Source organism: Meles meles, chromosome 1 (assembly GCF_922984935.1).
Source record: "Meles meles chromosome 1, mMelMel3.1 paternal haplotype, whole genome shotgun sequence".
NCBI lineage: Eukaryota > Metazoa > Chordata > Mammalia > Carnivora > Mustelidae > Meles > Meles meles.
The window spans coordinates 128,363,675-128,379,151 of NC_060066.1; the positions used below are offsets into that span (position 1 = coordinate 128,363,675).

The 15,477-nt window shown below is 35.8% G+C and overlaps 1 protein-coding gene across 4 annotated transcripts in view; it reads left to right on the top strand.

Moving 5' to 3' along the window:
• The window catches only part of COL11A1 (collagen type XI alpha 1 chain), a 201,173-nt gene that overhangs the window by 128,212 nt on the left and 57,484 nt on the right, over window positions 1-15,477 (top strand). For all 4 annotated transcript variants that reach the window (XM_046022249.1, XM_046022258.1, XM_046022268.1 and 1 more), the window contains 4 exons: window positions 2,870-2,923; window positions 6,189-6,296; window positions 6,692-6,781; window positions 7,034-7,087. In XM_046022249.1, coding sequence (XP_045878205.1) covers window positions 2,870-2,923; window positions 6,189-6,296; window positions 6,692-6,781; window positions 7,034-7,087 — 306 coding nt within the window. The remainder of the gene's footprint in view (window positions 1-2,869; window positions 2,924-6,188; window positions 6,297-6,691; window positions 6,782-7,033; window positions 7,088-15,477) is intronic.

Genomic DNA, 15,477 nt, shown 5'->3' on the forward strand with positions numbered 1-15,477 from the left:
GCATATTAAAATAGCATATTAACTAGTAATTCGAAGATAGATATTCTCCTTCAGTAGTTTCTCATAGAAAAATGGAAAATTGTATTTCTGATTTCAAATCCACTTTTTTTTTTTTTAAGATTTCATTTATTTATTTGACAGAATGATAGAGACCACAAGTAGGCAGAGCGGCAGGCAGAGGGAGAGGGAGAAACAGGCTCAGGAAGCCCGATGTGGGGCTCGATCCCAGGACCCTGGGATCATGACCTGAGCCGAAGGCAGCCGTTTAACCGAATGAGCCACCCAGGCATCCCTCAAATCCACTTTGAAGAGCAAGAGTGCATCATCCTGCAGTCAGGAACCTATCTTTCTCACTTTGTTCTGAGCTGACTGGGATTCAAAGGATTGCCTTGTACAGAAAGAACCAGAATCTAGAGCAGCCATATGCTGCTATATATGTGTCACCTTATTTTCAAGGAGAAATTCTTTTGTTATATGTGAGATTCGTCCCCAGTGAGAATTCCTTGAATTGAAGTGTCATTCTCCCATTTTACAATTCAAAGCTATTTAAGCCACTGGCAATAATTCGAAATAATTTCTGTTATACTGAAACAACCCAAATTTGTCTCAGGAACACACTGGCCAAATCCTACAGTCATCCTAAAATTAACTTAGTCTCCTACAGATTATCAGAATAGAAATTAACATTTTTACTGGATCTTACAGCAGACCCAACATAGTAAAGTGATCTCCATTTTCAGGGACTTTGAAAAACATAATTTAATTTATTATTCTAAAATTAAATGGCAAGTATAGACTTATTACATGACAGTATTTAACAAGCACACTCCATTGTGAACTATATAATTTTCTTGTACAAGGTCTTTGTTAAATTTTTGGATATTTGCAAAAACTCTGCATATATTAAAGGAGCAGACAGAAACAAGCTGTCCTCCAGTTTCTCCCGAATCAGTCACTAGTCAGATGCGCTAGCACCCAAGGTTTTCTCTTTCCATATTTTTCACAGAATTTCCTCAATTAAGCATTGATTTTTAATCACTTGATTTTCATTAATTATTATTACAAGCATTTTTTTGTTTTCTGTTCTTGCTCTTACAGTTACTAAGGAAAAAAAAATTAAGACTTTATTTTTTTTTCACATTCAGTATTGCATTTATATCTTCATGTCAAACTTAGCGATCAGAAATTAAGAGAAGGGTAATCCAGACAGAAGGAACAGGCTATGCAAGTATGTAGTGGATGGCTATTCAGAGAAGGGTTAGAAAATCAGCATGGCTAAGAATGTAAAACATACTTTATTATATAGTCCCCTTGTATTAGTTTGTTTTGCTATTTTTTAAAGATTTTTTAAAAAGACTTTACTCATTTATTTGACAGAGAGTACAAGCAGGGGGAGTGTCAGGCAGAGGGAGAGGGAGAAGCAGGCTCCTCATTGGGTACGGATCCCGATCGGGACTCAATTCCAGGACCCCAGATCATGACCTGAGCTGAAAGCAGACACTTAACTGATTGAGCCGCCCAGGTGCCCCTGTTTTGCTATTGAAAGTGGGATCTCAAGAGAAACCCTGTTAATCTTAAGAATTAATGGATTTTAAAAAGTAAAAGAAATCTGTTTTCTTTCCCTGAAATGTCAATTCAAGTAATTACAAATATAGGTTATTTTCCTTTTTCCTACTATAAAAATTCTGTTACTATTAATAATTCAATCAGTTATCTGGGAGGTTGCTGTATAAACACAGGACTACAGTTTCTTCCCTTTGCTTTTCAATCTTACTATTTCCAGTCTCATGTTGCCGTCAATACTTCGGCAAAGGCCATTTGCTTTAGTTCAGTTCTGAACGTTTTTCTCCCCATATTTTGAAGCTACTTGTCCGGCTGATAAATGTAAATTAACTTACATGAGAAGGAAATTTACCAATCATAGAACAGTCATACAGAATGACTAACCCAGGAGTCTAGAGAAATGAAGACACCGAAAGATACGCTCAAAGGCCTTGTTTAGTGACTACCCACTGGTTACTTCTCCCAGATTTTATCTTAATGGCTGCATTATTTACAAGGTACATTTGTAACTGTATTTGGGGGAACTCTAAGAAAGAATACTGATAAAATGCTGAAATGATTACCACTCATGCAGTGTTCTTTTTTATAAATGTACTCTACATCCTGTTTTATTTTTGTTTTTGTTTTGTTTCGATTCTGTTCTTACTTTGTTTTATGTTGGAACGCAGGAAAGGAAAATGCATTAATATCACAGACCATAGATTTATCTCTGTATATAGAACCAGTGGACTGTTTCAAGAATGTCTAAATCATCATTTATTTTATCCACAAATATTGCTATGTTAAAATTCTCGCTGTTGTTTGACCAGGTAGAATAGGGCTCAGAATACATTCTCCCTCCCATCTTCATCCAGTGGTCTTCTTTTCTTTTTTAAGTTTATTGAAAGTAATCCTTGGACTGTAATGTGAAATAATGAGGGTGGTAAATTTAGAATTTTAAAGAAAACTGGAATATAATAACTGATACTTAAGCATTTAAAAGTAAGTATTTTTAGGGACACCTGGGTGACTCAGTCAGTTAAGCATCTGGCTTGATTCTGGCGCAGGGCCTGATCGCAGGGTTGTGAGATTGAGCCCCGTGTCCAGCTGCATGCTTAGTTCATACTTGGGATTCTCTCTCTCTCTCTCTCTCCCTCTTCCTCTGCTCAGCCCCCAAAATAAAGAAAGAAAGAAAAGTAATAAAATAAATTTTAAAATAAATATTTTTAGCCAAAAAGTGACTTTGTTTTAATGCGAGTTATCTTACTGAATTTTAATTTATGCTCTTTCATGTGTAGTTTTAACAGATTATGTTTTCCTTCCTTAGGGATTTCAAGGCAAGACTGGCCCCCCCGGGCCAGGGGGTGTCGTTGGACCACAGGTATGTCCCTTTGCTTTATTTTTCTAATAAGATTTATTTTCCTGTTTATATTTTCATCTTTTCTATTAAAATCTGCCCATTTTATTATGATCCAAAATGGTGTATTTTAGATTTTACATCACATTTAAATTTTTCAGTTGGTTGCAAAAATAAAAGAGAATAAAACAAATAATGAAGATTAAGTCTGAAAATTCACAAAGAAGTTAACAAGAAACCCCGACCACAGTACTATTCTGCTAAAACCACCAAAATGGTTTATTAGAAAGGTTCACCGTCATGTTTTCCCAGAGTTTCAAATTACAAAATGACTTCAGATTTCTGAGTAGAAATTAGATGTAGATGTATAATACATTAGAAATATAATATAAAGCTTTGAACACAGATTTTTCCCTTAAATTGTAATATTTGTAGTATATTGCATGTTTCTTAAGATTTTTGTCTTTATAACAATGATTTCCATCAATGATAAAATAGTTGCAATCTTTGAATATACCTAAATAATGACAAAGACAGTTTTTTCAACATAGGTGGCAGGAAGAGTCTCAAAAATTGATGCAATATGTTGAATTATAGAATAATTTGTGACAATAGAAAATATTTATTCTGGCAAAGTGGCATTGAATGGACAGGACACATTTAGTTTACTCAGCCGGAATTTTACCCCTGCTAATAACAAATCATAGCAAAAGAGCAAGAGCAGTTGAATAAGTGTTTTAATTATTTAATTGCTTTAAATAGTTTTTTCTCAGCCTATAATTAGTTCTTAAGACTTTGTAACTCAAATACACCCACACACATACTCACACACACAAACACACAAACGATAAGCAGAGAAACAAAAAACCGCATCTTCTTTCTAGGAATATGTGTGACAGAAGCAAAAATGAAGACTTCTTGAAATGATTAATCATTTAATTCCAGAGAGGAATCCTGAAGCAAGGGAAATGCTGTTTACTCTTTTATAAAAGAAAAATGCATACTTGCATGATTTTTTTTTTTTTTGCATACTTTTGTATGTGTGTGCTGAAGAACTCTTTCTTTAAAGATGTTATGTATTTGTTTAGAGAGAGACAGCATGCATGCGAGTGGGGGAAGGGGGTAGGGAGAGAATCTCAAGCAGACTGCACTGAGCATGGAGCCCCATGCGGGGTGACATCTCACAACCTTGAGATTAGGACCTGAGCCAAAGTCTAGAGTTGGTTGTTGAACCTACTGAGCCACCCATGTACCTCTGTACTGAAAAATCCTTAACTGCTTATCAGTTCTAATTAAAAAAAAAAATACTCCCTCTATAATTAGCTACTCTTATATTTTTTCATTATAAGCAACTTCATGGCAATTTTCTGTGAAAAGATATAACTTAAAGAATGATTCCTATTACATTCAATATCCGTGAATAGAAATGAAATCAAAGTTCAACTAGAATGTAGACATCAATGGGCTTAACTGATTATTTCAGGACTTACCCGTTTTGAAAATTCATCTCTGCCTAATGTAGACACCTGGATTCTGAGATCTTTGTTGTTGTTGTCGTTAAAGTATCAGGTGTTTTACTGAGGATGAGTTTCCATTGAGTTAGTTTTCTTTATTGGTTCTTTTAAGAAAGAAAATCCAATTCCTGATTTCAGTAACCTAATTTTCAGGTTAAGACAAAAGAAGTGATTTAATAGGAACAATATTGATTGTGATATTTCATATTTATTCTGTTTTTTTAATTTTTAATTTAAAAAATTTTTTTTTAATTTTTATTTATTTGACAGACAGAGATCACAAGTAGGCAGAGAGGCAGACAGAGAGAAAGGAAGGGAAGCAGGCTCCCTGCCGAGCAGAGAGCCCGAAGCGGGGCTCGATCCCAGGACTCTGGGATCATGACCTGAGCCGAAGGCAGAGGCTTTAACCCACTGAGCCACCCAGGCGCCCCTATTCTGTTTTTTTATAATCATGTGAATCACTGCTCATTTTTATCTCGATGGCGATAGCCATTAAATTTGGATCAATTTTCTATTGCTTGCTACTGAAATTCCAGTGATCAGATAGATATTCAATAAAAATTCCTCTGTGAGGTGTATGTTTGTACATTAATGATAAATTGGGGACTTTCAGCAACATACAATTAAAAGAATTTAAACCTAGAAATTTATGCTCAAATATAAGGCAGATGCATTCTTTATCCTATACCAGAGGCTAAGAATCTGTTGCATTTTTAGAAAAATAACAGGGAATGATAATGCATTAACACCTTCAGCAACACATTCCACTGTTTAACAGCCTTAGCATCTGGAAACTCCCTTTCTATGTCTTTAACTTAAATCCTTCATTTTGCTTTATTCTAAGTGGAGATACAGAGCAACTGGTCACCATTCTCTATTTACACTTGAAAGCTCATTAAACTTTAGCACCACTGAACAGCACCACTCAGGGGACACATAAATGACCTGACATTTTTCACTTTGGCATTTGCAGCAATTTAAGGGAGCGGGCTGTTTGTTACAGCCGTTGGCCAGGAGGAGCTGCCAGCCCAAACTCGAGGCCGGCAGGATTTCCCTGCTACATTCCCTAGACTTTGTCAAATGAATATAGATTAACTGTAGAGAAATCTCCAGGCATGGAAATTCCAAGGAGAACTGCTTTGGTTGTTTGGGTTCCAGGGGACCGAGGCTTATTATCAAGCCGTGATTCATCGAGTAGCTACCAAAGTGGTACTGATGCCTCTTTTAATCCTAAACTCATTCAACTTCTTCCATAAAAAGAGGGAATGGGATGAAACTAGTTAAAACCACAGTTTTTTGTGTTTATTTTATTTTATTTTTTTTATTTGACACAGAGAGAGAGAGAGAGATCACAAGTAGGCAGAGAGGCAGACAGAGAGAGGGGGGGAAGCAGGCTCTCCTGCTGAGCAGAGAGCCCAATGCAGGGCTCGATCCCAGGACCTGACCTGAAGGCAGAGGCTTTAACCCATTGATCCACCCAGGCACCCCAAAACCAGAGTTTTTAACAATACTTTGGCCTCGCTCTGAAACACTCCTGGTATGGAACGAAGAAAATAGCTTTTTGAATTTACCTACGTAAATCAGGTTCTAACGAAGGATGACACATTTCTTTTCAGACTCCTCCCAGATATGGTGCTTTTCTGTTTTGTAGGACAGCATGGAAATAAGTGAAAATGATAACCTTCTGTGAAAAGAAGCACTATTTCTTTGGGATTTGTGTTATCCTTATCAAAAGTAAAAGAGCAATCTAATGAGATTTCGCTGATCCAATTTAGGGACCAACTGGTGAGACCGGTCCAATAGGTGAACGAGGACATCCTGGCCCTCCGGGCCCCCCTGGTGAGCAAGGTCTTCCCGGTGCTGCAGGAAAAGAAGGTGCAAAGGTATGACACACTCAAGGAAACTTCTTGGCTGAAAACATCCATTTACTTTTCACTCTGGCTTCTCATCACTTGTCCATAAGGTCTCTACATATTAGCACAGTATTTAAATAGATCAGAAAGATATATCAGTAAAGTATCCAGCTTATTGTACCTTAAGGTGTGACTGAACAATAGCATAAGACCACTTAGGTCCATTGGCCATGAAGTTGTGCATTTATACACAGTCTTAAATATAGGTAGTGGTCAGTTCATTTTAATGTCTATGGCATTCCACACAATATTCTCATCATTGAGTGACATTTAGGCTTCACTCACAGGTTAGAGGCAGTAACAGCTTTGCGTATAGAAACATGTAGAAATTGCCCTCTATGACTGATGTGTATTATATTCTTTAGGGTGACCCAGGTCCTCAAGGTGTCTCAGGGAAGGACGGACCAGCGGGACTACGTGGTTTCCCAGGTGAAAGAGGTCTTCCGGGAGCTCAGGTATACTCAGCATATAGATAAAGCATGTAAATGAGATTACTTTTCAGAAGCATGTTTCTCAGACTTAACTAAATATGCAAAAGTAATTAAGGGGAGATGCATAAGCATAAGCATTGATTATCCTAATATATATGGCAATGTATATTTGTGCCTAAAACACTTCTTACCATCTCCATTTTATCAATCATACACCTCCTATTTATATTCAAGTCACATTGATTCATTTTCTTTGTTTTCATTCTCGTTTCCCAGGGTGCACCTGGACTGAAAGGAGGGGAAGGTCCCCAGGGCCCACCGGGTCCAGTTGTAAGTATGATTATAATAAATAGCCATGCTACCCTTGGTTGCAAATTATAGCTCTTCTTTCATCACTCTCATGCTGTGATCCCACGGTGTGTAGGAGAGAAAATAAACACACGTCAATCAAATCAGTCAATGCCTGGCTTCTACTAATTGCATGCACTAATGAGTGCAGAAACAGAGGAGTTTAGACGATTGGAAATATTTACTCCACCGTTGCTGTCAGAACGTAAAAGGAGCTCGCTTGCTTCTTAAATACCCAAGGAAATAAATCATAATTTGTCTTACTGTAAGTACTTGATGAGACTTGAATTTTGTCAATGCTTTTAAAAAACTCTCCTGAGCGGGAAAGGTATATATTCATTTATGTGTTATCCAGATTGCTTTATTTAGTTAATGTAACCTTACGAAGTAATTAGCAAATGAGCAAATATCAGATTTTTACTTCACCTTTTCCTTTTTGAGATATAGATCAGTCCCTCTGAAAGCAGTTGAATACAACCTTCATTTTTGCCCACGAGTTCACCTTTGAACTCGTTCAAAGTGGAACAGGTTCCACTTACCTGTACTCGGAAAGGTTACCAATAACAGCCAAACTGCCAGGTTTAGTGGCCCCATCTCATTCTCCATCATATTTCATCAAGATGAAAAACTGAAAGTGGCTTTCAATCCTTATACAAAATGGTGATGTCATATTCCCCCCTCCAAAGTGTTTTTTGAATGCCTCCCACTTTCTTGATTGCCACTGCTGCCACATTTGTTCAGACTCTCTCCTTGCTCGGTAGTGTCTTACCTCATGCTCCTGATTCCATTTCCTTAGCTTCTTCAGTTTTGCCCACTGATTTAAGAGTACAGGCACACATCCTTAACTATGCCCTCCTTCTGCTTTTCTGCAGCTCATGATCCCACATTGCCTTCAGAAACACACTCCTTATAATGACCAATGAGTCATCTTCCCAGCTTGGTCCCATTCACTATAGTCTGTTTTATTTGCCTTGTTGACGCCTTCTAATTCTACCCAGTTTAATGCGTTGAACTTCATCCTTCTCAAACTGCCACAATCTTTTATATTTTGCAGAGAGAATACCACTTACTTTTTCCTTTCTTCCATTTTCCCTTTCTCTACTTCTCCAAAATTCTACTCACCCCAAAAAGATAAGGCTGAAATGTTAAATCTCTGTAAAGTCATCTCTGGACAATTTGCCTCCATTTCATTTATTGGTGAAATTTCTTCACCTTTAGTGATTTTTGTTATGGTTTGAATTTTAGAAATTACATTGGAATATAACAGTTGTCTCTCTCAGTAGAATGTGAGCTTCTATGTTATTTTAGTACCTCAGGGCACAGTGCCTGACACACAGGAATCCTTCTACATCTACCTGTTTGAATTACCTGAAAGCCTGATATTGGAGTTAAGTGTATATAGCGTAACTAATACTGAGAACATGGCATGATAAACTTTGGCAGATTGAATAACATATTTAATCTGCAAATCACCTAGATGTCATGTTATAGTGATTAAGGTAGGTATGGACATACAGTAAACATTTTTTAGAAGGAAAAATCAGCAGCTCAGCAGCTATCTTTGACCTTCTATAAGCATAAAATTACGTGTAATGTTTAAAAATATCCTCATAAGTTAGTGCTGGTAGCACTAGCAGAAACAGCAGCTGAATATGGCAGAAGGTTTCATTTGAGCATAGACTCTTCAAACCCTTCAGCACAATGCAGCCCATTTAATCAGAACTTCAGGATCTAAAGTGAGTTTATTTTAGGAACACGTATATATACTTTAAGATCAAGTTATTGTATCTGTAAAAACTGAATCATGACTACAAGGATTATATTGTTTAAACTTATCTTTAGAGTCCAATCAAATAATGCTCTCCCAGTGTTTGGAACAGTGAATACCTGTATATTTGTACGGTGCACAGTATATATAAGAGATACACTCAACAGAATGGTAATCAGCAACTGACTGCATGAAAATCACATATTAAATATGATATGAAAATCTAGTGTTTATTTAGTTGGCTTCAACACCACTTTTTTGGCACTTACCGCCCTATATACAATTAAGTCCCATGGAATATAGCCCTTTAAGTGACTTTAAGATAAACCATTTCGAAAGAAAAACACCAAACATTAAACAACACTATAAGGACAGTCAATGATTAAATCCCTAATGACATACACACAATAAATATCAATTCTGCAAGGGCGGGAGAAAAAGAAGAGAAAGCAGCAGAAAAGGTCTTGCAGGAGATGGCTTCACAGGGGGCAGAAGATTGCAAGATCATTTAAGAGCAAGAAAAAAAAAGATACTAGGGAGTATCTGATCCTGCCAAAGCGGAGTACATTGAGAGAAGGACTGAAATTGGATGAATTCTTGCTAGGATCCAGGCACTCTGCTATGTATTTACATAATTTAAAGCTAAAGCAGATATATAATATGGCATATGATTATTGAAGTTCTAAAATGGTAGGTTGAAGTAATTTGAAGATTTGAAGTTTTGGAGCAAGAGGGAAAAAAAATGAAATGCAGTCTTTTGGAGTAAAACTTAATTTTAGGGAAAATATCATTATTATGGTGTAATATATAACAGAAGTGAGAGAGACTCGATGAGCATAAAAACTCAGTGCTCACTGTCATGATATGAGTGAGCCAGTGATGAGGCCCATGGGAAGTCGAAGGACAGTGCGGATGTAACAAACATGAGGAAGGCAGGATAGGAGGATTTATTACTAAGATTAGATGTGGGCAGTGAGGAAAGATGAAAGCTGACTGATGACCTCAAGCTTGTGTCCTTGTGAGAGTGACAGTTTACTGATGCCTTCCATGCCCGGAGCAATTTTACCTGGTCAAGATCAGCAACAACAAAGACGAAACACTCTCCCCACATGGAAACCCAAAACCTCTCAGCAGTCACAAGAGATTTTAACAGGCTTTTCTACTTTGCTAATAGAAATGCTCCACAGAGGCTCACTGTGAGTTCATTTATTTTGAGTTAGTACCCTTGTTATAATAAATTCACATATCCAATTCTGTATGCATCAACTAATTGAAATTCTCCTTAGAGCTGATGCAAAAGAAACAACTAAAGACATTATTCATATGTATTGGTTCCTTGTGCTATTGCTTTAATTGCTATAAATTATAGGAAAGAAGTATATGGTGATGACTTACAGTTTGTATCAAGTTTTTTATCTTTTTATTTTTGGTGGGGGGGGGCAGAGGGTGAGGGAGAAAGAGGAAGAGAGAAAGAATCTTAAGCAGGTTCCACATCCAGAGTGGAGGCCCACATGGGGCTTGATCTCAAGATCCTGAGATCATGACCTGAGTCAAAATAAGGAGTCAGATGCTTAACTGACTGAGCCCCCCAGGCAACCCTGGAAACAAGTTTTTTGTTTTGTTTTGTTTTACCTGGTAGCAAGTTTTAAACAAACCTTGGTTTACTCCATCTAAAGCAATTATGTACATGTGAAGATTGATTAGGAAAGTTTTATTCCAAATAAAAGTTTAAAAGAAAAATTGTTGATTTTCTAAGTGTAAACCATTACTTACCCAGAAAGCTGTTCATGTTATTTCTTATCTTTTGGGATTCAAGACTTTGTATGGTGTTACCTTGCAATTGATAGTAAACACAAGGAATCAGGAATGGTGTTTTTGGCACAAAAGATAACAAAATAGAATATTTTGTAATGAACAAAGAGTGACATCAAAATATCAGAGGAATATATCTAGTCACTCAGTGAGAGATAATGAAATTCCAAGTCATAAGGGATAAAGGTATACAAAAATATCCTGTAAAACTTCTTGATTCTTTAGTGGATGGGTCTGAGTTTATATCCATCTATACTAACTTCACCTTTGAGATATTGATCAAGCCATGGTAAGTGTAGGACTGAAATTCTTAAGAACAGAGAGGGAGAGAGATTTTGGTTATTCACATTAAAGAAAAATATTAAAGTGATAGATTCTCTGCAGAAAGAATGTGAATAAAGAATGTGAAGGGTTGGGATGCCTGGGTGGCTCAGTGGGTTAAGCCTCTGCTTTCAGTTCAGGTCATGATCTCAGGGTCCTGGGATCAAGTTCCACATTGGGCTCTCTGCTAGGCAGGGAGTCTGCTTCCTCCCCTCTCTCTCTTTCTCTCTGCCTGCCTCTCTGCCTACTTGTGATCTCTCTCTGTCAAATAAATAAAATCTTAAAAAAAAAATGTGAAGGGTAAAAGAAATAGGAAAGGGAAATGCAGTAATGTTAGAAGTGTTTTCTTTCAACTCTTAATGCTAGGAACTTTGTAAGCTTTATTTGATTTTATTATTGGCTGCCTGACTCAGTAGATATTATCATTCTACTTTTAAAGGCAAAGGATCTGGAGCTTAGAGAAGGTAAACAACTTACCCGAGTTCATAGTCTTTTGGAGACAAAGAGTCATGATACATTACACAAACTCATTTCCAGATATGTGCACCTCTCCCTCTGCAGAATCTGCTTAAGTGTTCTTCCTCTCCCTCTGCTTCTCCCTCTCCTTATCTCTCCCTACTTCTCTCTCTCTCTACCTCTATACTTTTTCACACCCCCCCTCAGTTGCATTTTTCCAAGTCCTCTTGATCTTTCTCTATTGCTGTGAACAGTATTTTTTCAAAACGAAGAGAGTTACAGGAGTTAATATCACAGCTAACTGGCTTTAGTATTTGTATTCCTATATGTGGTTTTTATAACCATAGCTTAATTTAAATGAATGAAAGTTCAAACTGCTTAAATAGATGTACAGCTGAATCTTTAATGACTATTGAATCTTTAGCTTCTTAGTCCTAGAATACAATTTTGAAGGAGCCTAGGTGTAATGTGTGTTTCTGGATTACTAGAGAAATAAATTCCTTCATTGCACAGGATATTGATGAACTAAAACTAAAAGCTCGAAGTAGGACTTTTATCAATTAACAGTTCTTGCTCACAGTGAGATTTTTAAAGTTTGTATATGTCACAATTATGTACCTTGTACACTATTTTTTACATATTCTGATCCATACAAAACAAAATATAGTATTTCAGTCATCCATCCATCCTTGGGCCTATCTGTTTATTTATAAATATTTTTGACATCCATTCTCTTTATTCATAATCCATTTAGTCAGAAATATACTTCTGGCTAGCTTTGTCTCATTGCTATGACATTCTACAGAAGTGGGCTTACTGAAACTCTGTTAGGTCCAGCTGTGATGTCATTGGCTTATGTTTGGAGAAACAATGCTATGTAGTGTTATACCAACCAAAAGGACCTATTGGAGGATGAGGGAGATTGCTTGATGCAGAGCCCTTGTTATGAATATCCTTCGAGGAAATCTCTTAAAATTAATCATGGCTTTAGAAATCTTTGTAATTTCTTGAGCAGTTAGCTAGCTTTTTTTTTTTTCCTCTCAACTGTTATGAATTGTGAAACCCATTTCTCTTTTGACTTTGACTTACAAAAATCATGGAGTTAAAATTGAGATCCAATTGAAAAAAAGAAAAAATCCCTCTGTTTTGGTTTATAACTGTTTTTGTAACATTCTGAATTCAATTTTATCAAAAGATACATGTGATGTACTTTAATATTATCTATTATTACAATTATTTTAAAATTCATTTTTAATTAATTATTTATTTATTTTATTTTATCATTTATTTAATTATTATTTATTTATTTATTATTTATTTATTTAAATAAATAATTTTTTAAATAAAAAATGGGCAGGACCCATTAAATTGATTTCACAACCCATGAGTAGATCATGGTCTGAAGTTAGAAAGTTAGGAAAAACCTTTGTCTGTTGTATGCATTTTTGATTATTAATATTATTGCTTCTATCTTTTGCAAATAAAAAGTTACTTGCTTATCTACTTTTCTTGTCTATTCCTTTTTTTCTTGTCTATTTTTTATTTGTATTATCTTTTATTTTATGTCTTCCCTGTAAGCTACCAAAATCTTTTCTTACAGAAAAATTATAATTAAATAAGTATCTGGGGAGACCTGGGTGGCTCAGTAGTTAAGCCTCTGCCTTTAGCTCAAGTTATGATCTCAGGGTCCTGGGATTGAGCCCCACACTGGGTTCCCTGCTCTGTGGGAAGCCTGCTCTCCCTCTCACACTCCACCTACTTGTGTTCCCTCTCTCACTGTCTCTTTCTCTCTCTCTATCAAATAAATAAAAATCTAAAATAAATAAATAAATAAATAAATAAATACCTGAATATACCAGACAGTCTATTAAGTTCAAGTTATATAGATTCATTAAATATTTCCTAAAAAGAGCTTATAATATCTGAGGAAGACAGATATGAGGTAGCTAAAATAACCTAATAAATAATGTAATACATTAAAATATAGCACAAAGAAGACGAGAGGGGAACAATGGTTTTTTAATATTCTAATTATAGCTATAAATAAAAATCAGTTTTATCAGTGAAAAGTAAGTTTTCTAAAGTTGTGCTACTTGAAGTGATTGTGTATTAAGTTTTTCGTGCTCCCACTGAATACAAACAAAATGAACCCAACAGGGTGCTGTGACTTTGGGCTTTTAAAGTTTGGCAAAAATCAAGTGCTCACTGTATGCATGATGTTGTACACAAGAGCTGGTAATAGATGCCAATCGAAGCACAGGCATGTTTTCTGATCCCGGGGGCTTAGTCACTAAGTGGATATCTCGATGCACACACACAAAGCAGAAAGCAACAAAGGACTGAAAAAAAGAAAGGAAGACAGTGAAACGTGTTTCTCACATGTTGAACATAAACTTGAGTAAACTTTTTGTATTTATGTAAACACAAAATATATGTAAACATATTATGCAAACAAATTCTCATATTGTGCCTACCACCTACATTCTCACGAAACAAAATCAAGGAAAATGCATTCCCTAAATAATCTCTCCTCTGTGTATTTCTTCCTGATATGAAAGCCCCTTCTAGCCAATAGTTCTTTCTCTAAAAATACGGAGATTAAAAGAGAATGGTGCATTTAGTAAAAGCACCTACTTTTTCTTGCAACCTCTTTTCTTAAAATCACATTTTTTCCCCTGAGAGTGGTAGGAGTTCATATGGAGAAAATGTATGAGAGGGGGCCAGACATCTAGTTTCTAAGTGGCAATGTCCAAGATTTTAAAATTGTGACTTACATACTCTACCCCCATCCTATGACTTCTATTTCACGACTGTGTCCGGATTGTTCTGACTCTCTTTTCCTCTTTATGTGCTATTATTTTTTCTTGTCACTTCTTTCTTAGGAGTTTATATGTCTTTCCTCTCGTAATTCCTATTTTTTTTTCTGGTTTTGTTTTTATACCATATTCCAAAGTACCTTCTTTTTACTGGCTTTTACCTAGTCCTTGATCCAGTAAATAGATAAATTCTAAGTAGGATTATATCTCCTGACTAATTCATCATATACTATACTCTTTAAGATAGAACACATTTTCTCTGTTGTAATCCAGGTTACCTATTATGACATCCAACCAGGGATGAGCAAAGTATAAAGGTGGTGGGGATCAATGACCAACGATTGAGATATTACAGGAAGAGTTAGACTTAATTATTTAGTATTTATGCTTTAAATTCTGGTAATGCCTGATAATTTTATCAGACTTTTTGGCTTGTATGATCTAAAATACATGTAATCTGGGGAGTGTGAATTTCCTCAATTTGTTTTGTCATGAAGGTCAAATTGGTTTTAAAAGAAAGGGCAGATTTTTTTTCCTCCTACTTAATAACTCTTGTTTTTAAAAAATTGTGTTTATTCTTCTAAATACAAAGAGGGTGGAAAAAAATCTCCACCCTTCTTTTAACAGTAGGACTTTAGATATACCATATAACCTGGATCTTAGTTTTCTCTTCTATAAAACTTCTCTCTTTGTGGGCTGCCTTTTAACTGAATGTTGATGAGATGATTCCTCTGTTTACCACTTTCATTTACTTTACAAATGCTCTTCAGAATATGAAACACCTAGGGAAAATAACAGTAACTATTCATCTGGGCGTTCTCCTGTGTGAGAAGAGTTAAAGAAATAACCACACCATTCTCTCCATTCCAAGAACATAAACTGATACTATTCCTTCTTGTATTTTCACTGTGAAGTTTAGAGGAAGGGGCTGTGGAAGAGGATTAAGCTAACATAATGTTAATATAGTTACTTAATGATAGAAATGCTGATTTTTCCCTTTTAGAAGCAGCTATGTTTCTACCTTTCAGTTGAAAACACATAACCTGTAGTGGTTAATATTTAGTATTAAAATAACAGAATGAATGAATGAATGAATAACAGTATTTTATGATATCATAGTCATTATAATTCACTCAAGTCAACATATACTACTGCCTTTGCTCTTGCACAGCAAAGAAAAAATAAAAAGACAACCTATT